This window comes from Photinus pyralis, unplaced genomic scaffold, assembly GCF_008802855.1.
Source record: "Photinus pyralis isolate 1611_PpyrPB1 unplaced genomic scaffold, Ppyr1.3 Ppyr1.4_LG9, whole genome shotgun sequence".
In the NCBI taxonomy this organism is placed as follows: Eukaryota; Metazoa; Arthropoda; class Insecta; order Coleoptera; family Lampyridae; genus Photinus; species Photinus pyralis.
In genome coordinates, this window is record NW_022170878.1 from 13,517,653 (window position 1) to 13,531,513 (window position 13,861).

General features: G+C 36.8%; 3 protein-coding genes and 1 non-coding gene across 9 annotated transcripts in view; 3 read left to right on the forward strand and 1 right to left on the reverse strand.

The window, feature by feature from the left end:
* Positions 1–853: 853 nt before the first annotated feature.
* Positions 854–8,358, forward strand: LOC116180559 (protein sidekick-1). 4 transcript variants are annotated; one of them, XM_031500623.1, is made up of 4 exons: positions 854–1,013; positions 1,061–1,618; positions 1,673–1,816; positions 7,958–8,358. In XM_031500623.1, exons 1-4 carry the CDS (start codon positions 959–961, stop codon positions 8,065–8,067), a joined length of 867 nt encoding a protein of 288 aa, XP_031356483.1. In that variant the 5' UTR covers positions 854–958; the 3' UTR covers positions 8,068–8,358. The 4 variants fall into 4 exon arrangements, with proteins under 4 accessions (XP_031356483.1, XP_031356481.1, XP_031356482.1 ...); XM_031500621.1 differs by lacking the exon at positions 7,958–8,358 and adding an exon at positions 4,108–5,827; XM_031500622.1 differs by lacking the exon at positions 7,958–8,358 and adding an exon at positions 4,177–5,827.
* A 72-nt stretch (positions 8,359–8,430) lies between these two features.
* Positions 8,431–8,940, forward strand: LOC116180563. The gene is made up of 2 exons (XM_031500629.1): positions 8,431–8,603; positions 8,659–8,940. The coding sequence occupies exons 1-2, from the start codon at positions 8,507–8,509 to the stop codon at positions 8,847–8,849; spliced, it is 288 nt and encodes a 95-aa protein (XP_031356489.1). The 5' UTR covers positions 8,431–8,506; the 3' UTR covers positions 8,850–8,940.
* A 1,391-nt stretch (positions 8,941–10,331) lies between these two features.
* On the reverse strand, positions 10,332–10,403 carry Trnag-ucc. Its single transcript has one exon. It is a non-coding gene; the product is annotated as a tRNA-Gly (tRNA).
* A 1,655-nt stretch (positions 10,404–12,058) lies between these two features.
* The window catches only part of LOC116180558 (kinesin-like protein KIF12), a 42,234-nt gene continuing 40,431 nt past the window's right edge, over positions 12,059–13,861 (forward strand). For 2 of the 3 annotated variants that reach the window (XM_031500615.1, XM_031500619.1), the window contains exon 1: positions 12,059–12,229. The gene's annotated coding sequence lies outside the window, so the exon portion shown is untranslated. Of the gene's footprint in view, positions 12,234–13,861 lie in introns of all 3 variants that reach the window. The other variant, XM_031500617.1, reaches the window with a different exon arrangement.

A 13,861-nucleotide genomic window follows, 5' to 3' on the forward strand; every position in this document is an offset into this window, starting at 1 on the left:
CCCCCCGGGCCAGTGCGCCCCTGGTTATACACTGGCTTTTTTAAGCCCCGAAAAAACACTGTCTCAGATCGCCTCGGAAAAAAAATTTTCTTATAGAATGTGGCCTGTAGAATCCATAATTTCAAACAGTTGCAAGATTGGGCTACTAGTTCAAAAGTTACAGCCCTTTGAATTTTCTTTCGAAATTGGTTTCTAGTCTATAACTTTTTATTGAGAAGTCTGATCGAAAAGGTACGAATTGTTTTGGATTCTACGCACCAAAATTAATAAGAAAAAGTGTTTTCCCGAGAAATTTTGGTGTAGTCGATTTTTGGTAAAAAAGGAAGGTTTATACACTGCCTTTTTTTGAGCCCCGAAAAAAAAATTGTCTCAGATCGACCCGGAAAAAAATTTTCTTATAGAATGTGGCCTGTAGAATCCATAATTACAAACAGTTCCAAGATTGGGCTACTAGTTCAAAAGTTACAGCCCTTTGAATTTTTTTTCGAAATTGGTTTCTAGTCTATAACTTTTGATTGAGAAGTCTGATCGAAAAAGTACGAATCGATTCGGATTCTACGCACCTAAATTAATAAGAAAAAGTGTTTTCCCGAGAAATTTTGGTGCCGTCGAATTTTGGTAAAAAAGGAAGGAATGTTTTTGTGGTGCACCTCAGAGCTACCCCCCCTCCCCCACCTTCATTACTACACTAATACTTTAATGGCTTAATGGCCCGTAAGTACCCAGTCCGCCCCTGTTTATATTAAGCTATAGTTTGAAAGTCAAATTGGGCAAATGGCGCCGATTTTTAAAAAAATAAAGAGTCGCCCTGAGTTTTAGAACGGGTCTTTAGATGTAAGCTCATTGGACGTTTTTGTGCGTCACGTTGGTAATGTGATCAATAAATATGTCTTCGGGTTGGGTAGTGAACAAAAATCAAAATTATGTTTAATTTTTGCAAGATTTACTTTATGGAATTATGTTGATTACACAAGCGTTGACCCTAAGTGTGCTTCATTTCGTACTGACATCAGGTGAGGAGAAAAGGGGGCCCGACCGAATTCTCAACCTTCCATTGCAGGTGCTGAAATTCGGAATATTTCTGTGGATTTGGGTCGCAACCTGTCCTTACCATGTTCCTTACCGGATGCAAAAAACATAATGTGGGTCCACGAAGGGAAGGAGGCTCGACAGGTCTCCCGCCTGCTGATACAAGATGACGGATCGCTGTTCCTCATGGAGGTTGACCGTAACGATTCCGGCATCTACACCTGCCTGCCCGCCAACTCGGACAGTCCCGACGTGAAGGCCAGCGTCGGATTGAGGGTGCGAACGCCGCCGCCTTTGTTATCGTTATCGGTGCATCCCTCGACGATACTGGCCCTGGTTCTGTGGACCGTCGAGGATACCGGCGGTTACCCGATCATCTGCTTCACCGCCCAGTACCGGCTGGCGAACTCCAGCGAGGAGTGGAAGCCCATCTCGCCGAATCGCATCAGTCCGAATTCCAGGCAGATCGAGGTGTACAAGCTCGAACCGAACACCACGTATGCCTTTCGGGTCTGGGGCATTAATCAGTTGGGCAAAGGAGATGTTGCCGAGATCGAGGGACGCACGCTGATGAATAATCAGGATTTAGGTACGTTCTGTTGATGTCGGTGTCGTTTACTAACGCATTGTTATTTTCGTGCAGAGCTGGCGAGGCATTTCTTAGAGGGCGCCGATAAGTTTGACACGCGTATGTGGCTGGTTGCGGTCGGGGTTGTAATGGGCACATTAGTAGTTTTAGGCTTAGGCACTTGTTTTTTACTTTATCAAGAGTGCCGCGCACCGAGTGGTAAGTTTTAGAGGTGTGTGTTGTTTTACCTGGTCCTTGTACAGTAAGTTTGCTCGTTTGAAATTTTATGTGGAGGCATGCTCGCACTATATTTCGTGGCTATTGGCGGAATGTAATATAGCAACCACTTGCTTGAGTTGCTTCGGTCGCTTCTAATGTTTGTATTGCTTGCTTTTACTTTAATTCAAGCGCAATACAGCATTCTACCGTCCGTCTTTGCTACTAAAGCGCCTTTTTTCGCTGCTTATACATTAGATGATGCTAATTATTAATGTGCACTTTTAAGATTAAACACTGGGGAGCGGTATGAAACGTCAATGTGATTAAGGCTCTTGTGTACAGTGTGTCCTCTTTTGGTTCAGACTGCAGTGTATTTGTTTAGAGACTTTTTTGTGAAATTTTTAATACTTGCCACAAACAGAATCATTCTAGCCACGTTTGTTTCTGAGATACAGGGTGAAAACGCAAAGTTTGACTTTTTGGAATAAGTAGGCGTCTCAATCAAAAGTTATGGGCAAAAAACCAATTTCGACAAAAAACTCCAAGGGCTGTAACTTTTGATCTAGTTGCCCGATCTTGGAACTGTTTGAAATTATGGATTCTGCAGGCCACATTCTATAAGAAAATGTTTTTTCCGGGTCGATCTGTGACAATTCTTTTTTCGTGGCTCAAAAAAAAGGCAGTTGTTACCTTCCTTTTTTACCAAAAATCGACTACACCAAAATTTCTCGGGAAAAAACTTTTTCTTATTAATTTTGGTGCGTAGAATCCAAAACGATTCGTACTTTTTCGATTACTAGCCATGTAAGATAGATAAAAGTTAAAAACCGTTTCTTTTACATATTTTTTTGTAGAATCCAGTGGTTTTTCGGACCACCTTTGCTGAGATTTGACCCAATGTTGTCATTTTTTAAATGCAACCCCCTATACATATATCTTCACTTCAATTATTTGCATTCTTTTTCCTAACTACATTGATGTATCACACCCTATATTTTTTGTAGGTATAAAATTATATATAATATAATATTATATTTTTTTAAATTTTGGAATGACATTTTTCTATCATCAGCCATTTTTAATGATTGGTACTGGGTGCCATGAATACAATAAAAAATCAAAAGCTCCATGAAGCCTATTAAAAAATATAGGTTATGATAACGTTAAAATATACAGGGTAACCTCAGGTTTTTTGATAACCCTTGATAGCAAAAACGCACCAGGCTACGAGGTGGTCCTCTGAAGCTTAGATGGACGATCCTTATTTGATATAAGATCTTGGTTACTGCAAAAAACAGCTTTAAATACCGGGCATAATTTGACCTTGCGTTCTGCACATGCGCCAACTCCAAAGGTCATTTGAAGTACTGCGCTGAAGGTCATCGTGGTTTGCTACACTCACTGGAGGTGGCAATGTTCTGCTTCACAGTGAGGCGCCTACTAAAGGTAACAGCGGCCGCCTTACAGTGTTGCAGGTTTATTTGTATAGCTGTATATCGTTTATCTGGCGTTGCTTGAATCAGGCCCCAGCATTCCTGTTCGAGATCATCCCAGGTGAGTTGCTAACGCTGGAGAAAGCACTCACCACAGGTTGCCTTGGGTAGTTTCTTGCAGTTGCCCCTGTAGCAGCTGCTCGTGTTGACTTACTCCCTGCTCCAGGTTCGGCAGGGTTACTAACCCTGACCTTTAGTGAGAAAAATCCATAACTCAGCTTTCTCCCCTGGCGATTCGATTGGCTTGGTCATTGTCCTCAATGCCGAAAGCTATCAGCCTCCCTTGAGGTTGATCCTTCACGGCTGTATGGATGAGAAATGTGCTCAACTGTGTTTCTGGTGTTGTCACATATACAGGATGTTCTTAACTGTGATACGGCCATGAAATATTATGCTATTAATACTGAAAATAAAATAAAGACAATAATAGTTCATGGCCGACTTTGAAGGTAATCGTTTTCCAATTGGTAAGTAGCATAACCACAATTTTAATTGTTTAATAACTCAATAACATGTTTAAACTAGAGCTATCATGTGTTTGACTTAAGAAAAATTATGAGGATAAAATAAAATACAGGGTGGTCTATTATAAAAAATTATTTTTTGACTACATAATAGTACAAAATTTGCATTGGGTAATTTATAATCAATATCCTTGAGATCATATTTAGAAACACACTGTATATAGTGAATTTCTTATTAGTGTATGCACCGTTACGACACCACTTGCGATTATTACTCAGGAATCGATATCTATCGCATGAAATTCTCTAATAACCTGCTTGTTTAACGTTGTAGATCCGTGCATGCGTAGCCTTGGACGTACCCGCCCATGTCCCACGTGTTTACTATCGCATTTTTTTGCAGAGATCGACGATCAAGAGATAATAGAGCTAGTTCCGAATATAATCTTAAATCCCGGCTTTGAGGGAAGCCTTCGCACAGAACACTCGCACGCGGACGAAAATTCCAATAGTGAAACTATGATACGATTTAACAACAATACAGTTATTCAACCGAGGAATGTGTAGCACTCACTTTTCTTTTTGTTAGTTCGCTTCGGTTAGATTGAGTTGACGTTTTATGTAAGTTAAGGAGAGGATTGATAATTTACGACCTGGTGATAAAATTTTCTAGTCATTTCGCTTTCATTCTCATATCAAACTGTTGAGTGAACGTAGGGTTTTAGTAACTTAGAGTTAAATATGTCATGCTTCCATTTTATTAAATTTGACATGAATCGTGCACGATCATCTACGATGATGAACATTCCAGATTCAACGACGACAAAAGAGAGTGATATTATTTTTGCAGTATTTACCTCCTCGATTTACGATTTGTAAGTCGAAAGTCGCAAGTTGTGAGTTAATAATTTCAAGAGTTGTGCTAACGCGTTGTGTTCTCGATAACGGAAGAGAGAAAAAAGAGATATAACTATTTTGAGAATGTTGAATAATTTTATTGTGCCTAATATTAAGTAGATTAGCATTTATAAATTAGGCATCATTAGCTCAATTTTTAGACGACAATTTAAAGAAAAAAAAGATACCAGACAAAGTGCTCGCTTGTTTGATGCGATATAGTAATAATTGCACTCGGGACTGCAAATTAAACTTTATGTTGTGAAAGTTTCAGTGCCTAATATAGTATTAGTAATAATGAGCACGTGTAATAATATTTATAACACAGACTGACATCATTTTCTTAAATTAGGAACTATGTGGCCTCTGCGGACGTTTTAAGGTATTCTGTAATTGCACGATTAGGAGCAGAACACGACCCTACTTTTACATTTTTGTGCTGTCTAACTGCCACTTCATTTTTGTAATCGCTCGGTGTTTCTCAACGTGGCCCGATGGATCCCCTTGGGGGGGGGGGACGAAATTGAGTTATGTAAAATGGTCCTCTACGTTCACATGAGGAGAAGGCACTTGGAAATGGTCCAGTGTTGAGATCCACTGCTTTAACCGATGGTTGTACTCTGGGGTTGTAACACAAGTGCATGACACACTTGATTGTAATCACAAGTTTTGATGTAAACTATTTTGAAGCATACTCACGGGACGCCCCGCCTTTATGGTGTTAAACTACAAGCGCAGGTCGTCTCGTATTATCGTGCTTGATATTGTGTTGTTATTGCGATTTTATACAAATATCAAATATATATATTATATAACGATTTGGATGTGTAACAATAATTTTTATACATGCATATACATGTCTGTAATCGTTTTGAATGTTGAAACCGCGTTACTTTCTTCGCCAAGCTTCAATTTTTGACTAAGTACAAACTTTGTGTAGTTCTTCCACTTTTAATCGATCTCTAGTTTGTATATATAATAATTTTAGGCGCTTTTACTGCATCAGTTAGAGGCATATCCTATTTTTTAAATTAACATTTCGACCTCGTAACGCGTTACCTGTAGTTGAAGTGCAAGCAACTGGTATTTATTATAATTCATTCACGTTGGCAATCTATTTATAACTTTTGATTAGTGTAATAAAAAAATTATGTTTTTATAGTTGTTTTAATACACATACCAACCACTTTATTTTTACATTGTTACATCTGGCAAGATTTAACTTGATAGATGCTTTCATTCTCGCTTTTAAAATTGTTTACAGGATTTATTCGATACATTGTTTCTCTTTTTCTTTTTATGCCTAATTCTTCCCTCACAATTTTATTTCGTATCTTATATCAATAATATAAACAAACAGTAGGATAACTTTTCTCCCTCCTACCAGCTCTTCCAGCAATAATCCTTTAGAAATGTTTATTTGTCAGTCGATCTACAAGTCTACTTTTTAAGTCAACGCACAATTAGAAGTCGGTCTTTTATCTCGTTCTACGCCTCCAGTGTTATTTAGCCTGGATAATCTTTATTTTTCAACGTTGCTCAGTCTGAAGACCAAGCCCTCTAGGGCTAGGCAAATGCAGGTCCCACAAGCCAGCAGAGCCATTTTAGAAAAATGAAGGACGAAATACATCAGAATTATAGGCTGATTATAGGCCCTTTTTGGACACTTGAACAAATTTTCAGGCGGCATCCTTTAAACAAAAAAACTATGATTTTGCTGGCTAAAGAAGAAGCTAGCTGATCACATGTGCGATACGTTATGCGCATGCCCAAAATTTTTGCCTTGTAATTAATATCGATCCATTAACAGTGACTGTATAAAGACAGTGTGGTCATATGCTCTATTTCCGCCATGTTTTTCCCATATTCTTCATTGAGCTGATCGGTTTAATTGAACTGGTAGATTATGGCATTTTTCTATGGTTACAATATTATTGCCACAACTGTTTGTGACTTAATCACCTTGGATTCCAAGTTAATTTCCGCCAACCCGATTTATTTGGTTAAAATATTGCGGATATCCCACTTTCCAATAAAAAAAACAACACCAAAGTATGACCAAACTGCCTCTATACAGTAGGTATACAGTCACTGTAGATCCATTATGAGTCACAGAAAGTACCGCAATCCATTGGGCCCGTGTATTAGAGAGAGAACGCATGTTTTTTGCCCAAAAATTGCGGAAGTTACCAGATTCTAGTAACTTTAATGTTAGGGATTGGTCCACCTGTTTGGAGACATCTGTCAAGTAGGTATTTGAAATTTGAATTTTCTTTTACTAATAAATCAAATATATAGCAAGTTGTTGTGTTTCAGGTTTAAAAAAAAGTAATGTTAAAAGTGTCTGAGTTGTCTATGCATCTTCTCTTATACTCTCGGAGAAGAAAAGTTGAAACGATATTCCTGAATTGGAAAGAAGTACAAAAAAAAATTAAAATTATTCGTCTCATTATATTATTAACGAACCTCTAGATCGTTTATAATTTTGTATTGCTGCCTGTCTGTGCGTCTGTCTGTCCGTGTGTACGATAACTTTGTGTAGAAACGTCCCATCGCTTTAAAAATTGATATACACATGTTCTTCAGGATATAACAAAGTTCGCAATTGTTTTTCGGCTACGTAGACCAACGGGCCAAAAAGTTACAGACCAAAAACTGCGCAAACCTCCAAAAAGGGTTTCTAACTCTTGTTACAAAGAACATATGAATGTCCGGTTTTCTGTGTTAGTAAATATTCCTTAAACTTCAGGCAACTATGCAGATGCAAACAAATACTGCGCATGCGCATGACAACTTTTGTATTTGCGCAATCCTAATTTTTTATTTGTTAATATATTTAAATGAAATTCTGTATCTAGGTACCTCGAATAAAAGTGAAAGTAATGCCAAATCAAAAAATTTGTGCGCAGTCGGTTTTCTTTTATTTGTTAAGGTATTTAAATGAAATGTTGTATTCAGGCACCTCAAATAAAAGTAAAACTAATTCCATTTCAAAAAATTTGTGTTACAAGCTATGCTGATCAGGTGGGACAGAATCAACCCCTTAGGGTGTATTGTAAAAATGATGTATGTGTGAAGATCTCGAGGATCGTTTAGTATTCAGTAGTATCGGATTTTTGAAATATAAGTTAGAGTTTATATATATTAATTGGGCGAAAGCCCATTGAGGGCCCAGAACAAGAGAGGGACAATAAATAGCCAATAAATAAATAATTTTTATTTATCCACTACATCTCCGAGAGGGGCAAAATCAAACTGATCTAGATGATAGTTTTTTTTGTTTAAAGGATGCCGCCTGAAAATTTGTTCAAGTGTGGAAAAAGGGCCTATAATTCTGATGTATTTCATCCTTCATTTTTCTAAAATGGCTCTGCTGGCTTGTGGGACCTGCCAGTGACCCCAAAGAAGGAACGTCGGAAACGCCGGACCTTAACCTGAAAATTCTTCAATAGCCAAGTGTTCCTACGTGCTATGAGGCTCAGATCATCCACTAGGTTCCGAAAGCTGACATGCCAGTTCCATACCGGTACAGTAATCCAACAACTGCGCTTACAAACGACCTTAGAAGGTACGCCGTCCGTAAACGACGCTCTAAAATTGTAGATCTGTATACATACATATATGTATGAATAAATGAAGCAATAAAGGAAACAAAATTAAGAACACCAGAGCTCCCTGAAATATTAAAATGATATTATTTTTTATCTTTTCTTGTATGCAAACTTTTAAAAATTGCCGCGGCGGTGTACAGCGCCATCTGTTATTGACACTTTAAGTTTCTGTTGTAACACGTGGTTTTGTGTTTATTATTAATAATTTCTTTAAAAAACTCACACATGGCTCAAGGCAAATTAAAGGTAAAATCAAAATTACCACCAAGTGTTAAAAACAAAAAACCTGCCCAGAAGGGTAAAGCCGTAACGCAAAGGGCAAGTGAGTATATTCCACGTCTTTCGAGAAACCTCCCTTATCATTTTTAAAATTGCAGATTGCCCAATTAAACCCAAGAAGCAGAAACACCAAGAGGCCCAGAAATTGAAGCAGGTCGTTACGAAGAGCGTAAATAAAAGCGTCGAAGAGGAGATGCGGTCTAGGGCGTACGAAGGTAAACGGCCGTTATCGAAAGCCCAAGAGGCGGTTGCCAATTATCACAAGGAGATGGGCCCTAGCAAAACGTAAAGCGTTTGATTTTTTCATGTGCTGTAGATAAATTATAAATAAAATTGATGGGGTTGATAAACCTGAATTGTTACGTACATGGTTTTGAAAATGCTAGTATTTATTATTGCGGTTAGTGGTATTAGGAAGGTTGGTGTCTTAAAGTTTACTATACAAAATTTGCAAGTATGAAATACATTATCGAGAGCAAAGGGTACTTTGCCAAGTCACTTACACTAGAAATTAGCACAAAACGTATGGATTGATTGTAATTTTGTACAAATGTAGCTTCCACACATTCCGTTTTACATGCAGTTTTGGGTGGAACCACCAGTGGAGGGGTTAATTTTGCATAGGGGTTAATTTTGCATCGTTCCAAATTAAATTTTTTAGAAATGAGGTACCCCCAAATATTCATTTTGTGCATTTACGGGGGGCTTCTGCAGTTCTCCACATTTTCTTTTGTGTCTACCTATACCGTTCTTCGTAGTTGTGTCCAAGGATGCTCTACTCCTTTTCCTTTTTAAAATTATTTCCACTTGCTGGGTGTCCCAATCGTTTCGCGTACCTACCACGAATTCTATTGTAATTGCCATTCCTTGTTTGTTTACTATCGTGTAAGCTATTGTTGATTTACCTTCCATTCCTTCACCTTTATTATGTTGTACATTGTCCTCGTAACACCCTCCTCGTATGTTAATTTTTCTGCATCTTTTTTTGTCAGTTTTAACAGCAATTCTTCTTTGTTGCACTCCTGCCGTTCTCCTCTGGTTACAGTTCAAAACAAAAGAATGTAAAAGTGTCAAATAAACCACAGCGACACTTTTTTAGAAAATGCTTAGCAGGCTTGGAAGAAAATAAAGCAGTTACAAAGTTAAAGTTCTTTATTTTAACACCAACAATACCACACCCATTCCACTGATGCCTGTTCATCTTTATTCCTTTTTTGTTAACCGAACATGGATAATAATTGTACCCTACGAAGTTACAAGCTATGCTCATCACGGAATCAGAAAAAGGAAAAGATGTCAAGACTTCAATTGTTTATTTGTGTTAGCGAGTCACATAATTTGTTTAGGTCTAGTAAGTTCTACATCTCGTGTTTTAGCAAAGCTGGTACTATAATAAAGTTGTAGGAAGTATGAAAATGTGCTTTTTTGTTCCTTGCTTTTATTTTAGAGACGAAAATCAAGATGATAATTTCGTTTTGTGTTCTCTGAATTTCTGTGTGACATTTTATTTTTTATTTGTTTGTGTGGCGCATCACAATTGAGTTGCACCACATTCAGATGCTTGTGATAGATTAACAAATTTCCCTTTGTAAGTACCTTTTCTGACACTCAGTTGAAAAAGGCAGTATAATTATGCAAATGTGTACAATATTTCTTGCATTAGTCATAGAGAAAGTATAGGCTTCTACTTGCTTAGAATGGCTTTTATACACTTGGATGATTCCAACACTTACTGGGTCTCATTTCTGATATGTATAAAAAAATAAAATTATGCGATGGCCGGGAATCGAACCCGGATCAACTGCTTGGAAGGCAACTATGCTGACCATTACACCACCATCGCATTTGGTTTCAAGGATTCCATTGCCGAATGTTAAATGGGAAATTCAGTTGCACCATACTGTATGTCCGTGTAGCATGAATCTGTGTTAAAGATATAACTAAATTTCTTCTGCAGAATGGTGTTATTGATAGAAACAGATGCTAAATAACATTCTTGCCCCTAAAAAGACGGGAAGTGGAGAGAAAGGGAAAACGACTGCATTGATATGCGCACATTTAGTGCAACAGGAAGTGGAATGGACAAGCAGTATTTGAAATCCGCCAAATTTCAAAGCAGCGCCATCTCGGATTGACGGTGTACAACTTCCACACTCCACGTGACCTCTATGGACAACTACGTACTCCAAATTTAGATCATATATGTTAATATGTATGACCATTGTATATACATCATACAATGGCAGACTCCAACCACAGAAATATACTTCAACAAAGATCATAATGTTTAATATATGACCTTCTTTTTTTAAGAGGTCTGTGCCTTTGCTTCAAGCAAAAAACATGATCTTCAAGTTTGATATCGAGACAAGAGCATCGAGAAATGAAACGAAGAATTTATAAAATGTATTGCACTCATTTTTATTCTTTTTTAAACCGAATTACAGTTAAAATTAACAAATATATTGTCATATGTTCTGAACGTCATTTTATATCGTGCTCCATCCCATTTGAAATAAGAATGACAGATGTTATAGAATGCATCGTCTATTTCAGGTTATCTACCCTTGGAGTTGAAAGTGATCACTTGATCTACCCTCACGCATAAAGAACAACTTAGCGTACTCATTCAAGCTTGTTAAAATTTCAATTTAACATCTATCATAAAATAAAATGGCTCGTTTTGTAAACATAGGGTTATTTAAGTGAAGTTATACTAATTTTTAAAGTGAATTGAGTTTATAATGCCGTCTTTGAGGCGCCTTAATTCTACCCTTATTTGAATGGGCGAGGATGTCTTGAATGAGCTTGAACACGCAATTAACTTAATTTTTTAATTACAAATAATAAACATCACAATTTATAACTCAATTTCTATAGCGCACTCGTACAATTTTCTAACTCGCCGACATTTCCTTACGTCGATTATGCTTTAACAAAGCCTTACTCTTCGTGCTACACACTGACCACAAAATAAACAATACCTAGGTATTTTTTGGATGTGTCGTGTGCTTTAACAAATGACTATCTACATTTTCTGCACGTAACGTCCTTTGAATGATGGCATGTTTTAAAGATATACCGCTTTAAGTTATGCTTATCGTTAGTAGCGTAATGACACTGATCACAAATCATATTTTTGAGAAGGTTTTGTGTTAAAAGGTGACGCTATTAATTGTAGCCAAAAACTGTATTTCATGTTGTAGCGTAATTACACTGATAGCAGTCGAATTAAGTGATTCAAAAAATGATGTTAGGGTTACGTGGTAGAACAGCCCTAGGCTGAACTTCGCCCTAAAATCAAGGCTTTGATTAATGTGTATACACAAAGATGAAATAAAGACCATATTATTATTATTATTATGTATAAGTATATCTCCTATTTTTTGTTGTATAATTGCACTGTTTACAAAGCCTACAATGTTCATTGTATTTAAAGAAACGCTATCAAAATGGCGGTCAACAAGAACATGGCACCATGTTACCTCGTCGAAATGAATTTATCCAACGCCTTCGTCCCCATCGTTCAAGCAACGAAAGCCTCATCGCCTTCGTCGTTACCTGCTAGCAATTTGAGTTCGGGCCGCTATCGCAAGGAATCACCAGCTCGTTACACTTATAATTGTTCGCACAGTAATATGGATCGAAGAGGGTCTACGTTAAAACAATGTAAGTAAGTCCTTTTTTTTCTATTTATTTTTTGTCAAGAATTGAGAATACTAATTTGTTGTAATGAAATACGTTTTAGTACAGTGTGTCCTATTTTCGTTGACTCTGCATGACGTGTCTCAGCTGTTTTTAAAGACAGAGACTTGTGATTTTCGCGGCCCTGTGTCACCTTTTTATATAACGTATAATACCACAAACAGAATCAATCTAGTTACATTTGCTTCTCAGATACACGGTGTAAACGAAAAGTTTGACTTTTTGAGATGTTATCATATCTTATACTACCTATGTAAAATAGAAAGGAGGAAAAACTGTCTATTTTAGAGTAGAATCCGGTGGCGTGAGGTAAAAAAGAATGTTGGACCGTTTCTGAGACTTGACTCCAAGTTGGTATTTTTTTAATGCAACACCCTGTGTAGTTTAATGTCATTTTTTGCCTTATTTTTCTTGATTACGTATACATTGATGTATCACAATCTATATTTTTTTATATATTATATACACGGTGTCCATTGTTCGAGTGCCACTATGCGGATCTCACTTATCTTAAGAGATAGAAAGTTGGTTAAATGGGGGAAAAGTTGCCAATTTTCGTGCCGAATAAGAATCTGAAAAGAAATTTGAAATATCTTCAATAGTTTTGAAGATATCGCAAAAAAACGAAAATTTCTGATTTTCGTTTTTAATTTTTTTATGATAAACTAATCGTAGTAGACATTTCTAATTAACACATTATTCGGACACTTTTTAATGGAGATTTCAAATATGGCATCCTGTTTTTAATAACTGTCAAGATGACGGAGAAACACGTGACAACTTTAGTTTTTCTTATGGGCGCCATTTTGAATTTTCACATTTTGAGATTACGTCTTTTTTTCTCTTTACACCGATATATCACACATGGTGGTTCAGTATCACATTTTTCCTAAAAATACAATTTTTATGTATAACCTTCCTTTCTTACCAAAAATCGACTACACCAAAATTTCTCGGGAAAACACTTTTTCTTATTAATTTTGGTGCGTAGAATCCAAAACAATTCGTACTTTTTCGATCAGACTTTTCAATCAAAAGTTATAGACTAGAAACCAATTTCGAAAGAAAATTCAAAGGGCTGTAACTTTTGAACTAGTAGCCCAATCTTGAAACTGTTTGAAATTATGGATTCTACAGGCCACATTCTATAAGAAAATTTTTTTCCGGGTCGATCTGAGACAATTTTTTTTTCGGGCCTCAAAAAAAGCAGTGTATAACCTTCCTTTTTTACCAAAAATCGACTGCACCAAAATTTCTCGGGAAAACACTTTTTCTTATTAATTTTGGTGCGTAGAATCCAAAACAATTTGTACTTTTTCGATCAGACTTCTCAATCAAAAGTTATAGACTAGAAACCAATTTCGAAAAAAAATTCAAAGGGCTGTAACTTTTGAAATAGTAGACCAATCTTAGAATTGTTTGAAATTATGGATTCTAAAGGCCACATTCTGTTTGATCTGCACTTGAAAAAGGCATTTTCGCATACAACTAGCATAAACCTAGTAAATGGCACTACATGAAATAAGTTTGTTCACAACAAAAGAACGTTTTCTTTTTACAAAGCACTCTTCTCAAAAAATTAAAAATTGTATTTTT

Bases quoted from the DNA above. Each gene is read 5' to 3' on its own strand.
- LOC116180559 (XM_031500621.1), top strand. From the start codon at position 959: ATGTTGATTACACAAGCGTTGACCCTAAGTGTGCTTCATTTCGTACTG. The intron at 1,619-1,672 runs GTACGTTCTGTT...ATTTTCGTGCAG, and splicing joins GATGAATAATCAGGATTTAG to AGCTGGCGAGGCATTTCTTA. The intron at 1,817-4,107 runs GTAAGTTTTAGA...TTAACGTTGTAG, and splicing joins AGAGTGCCGCGCACCGAGTG to ATCCGTGCATGCGTAGCCTT.
- LOC116180563 (XM_031500629.1), top strand. From the start codon at position 8,507: ATGGCTCAAGGCAAATTAAAGGTAAAATCAAAATTACCACCAAGTGTT. The intron at 8,604-8,658 runs GTGAGTATATTC...TTAAAATTGCAG, and splicing joins AGCCGTAACGCAAAGGGCAA to ATTGCCCAATTAAACCCAAG.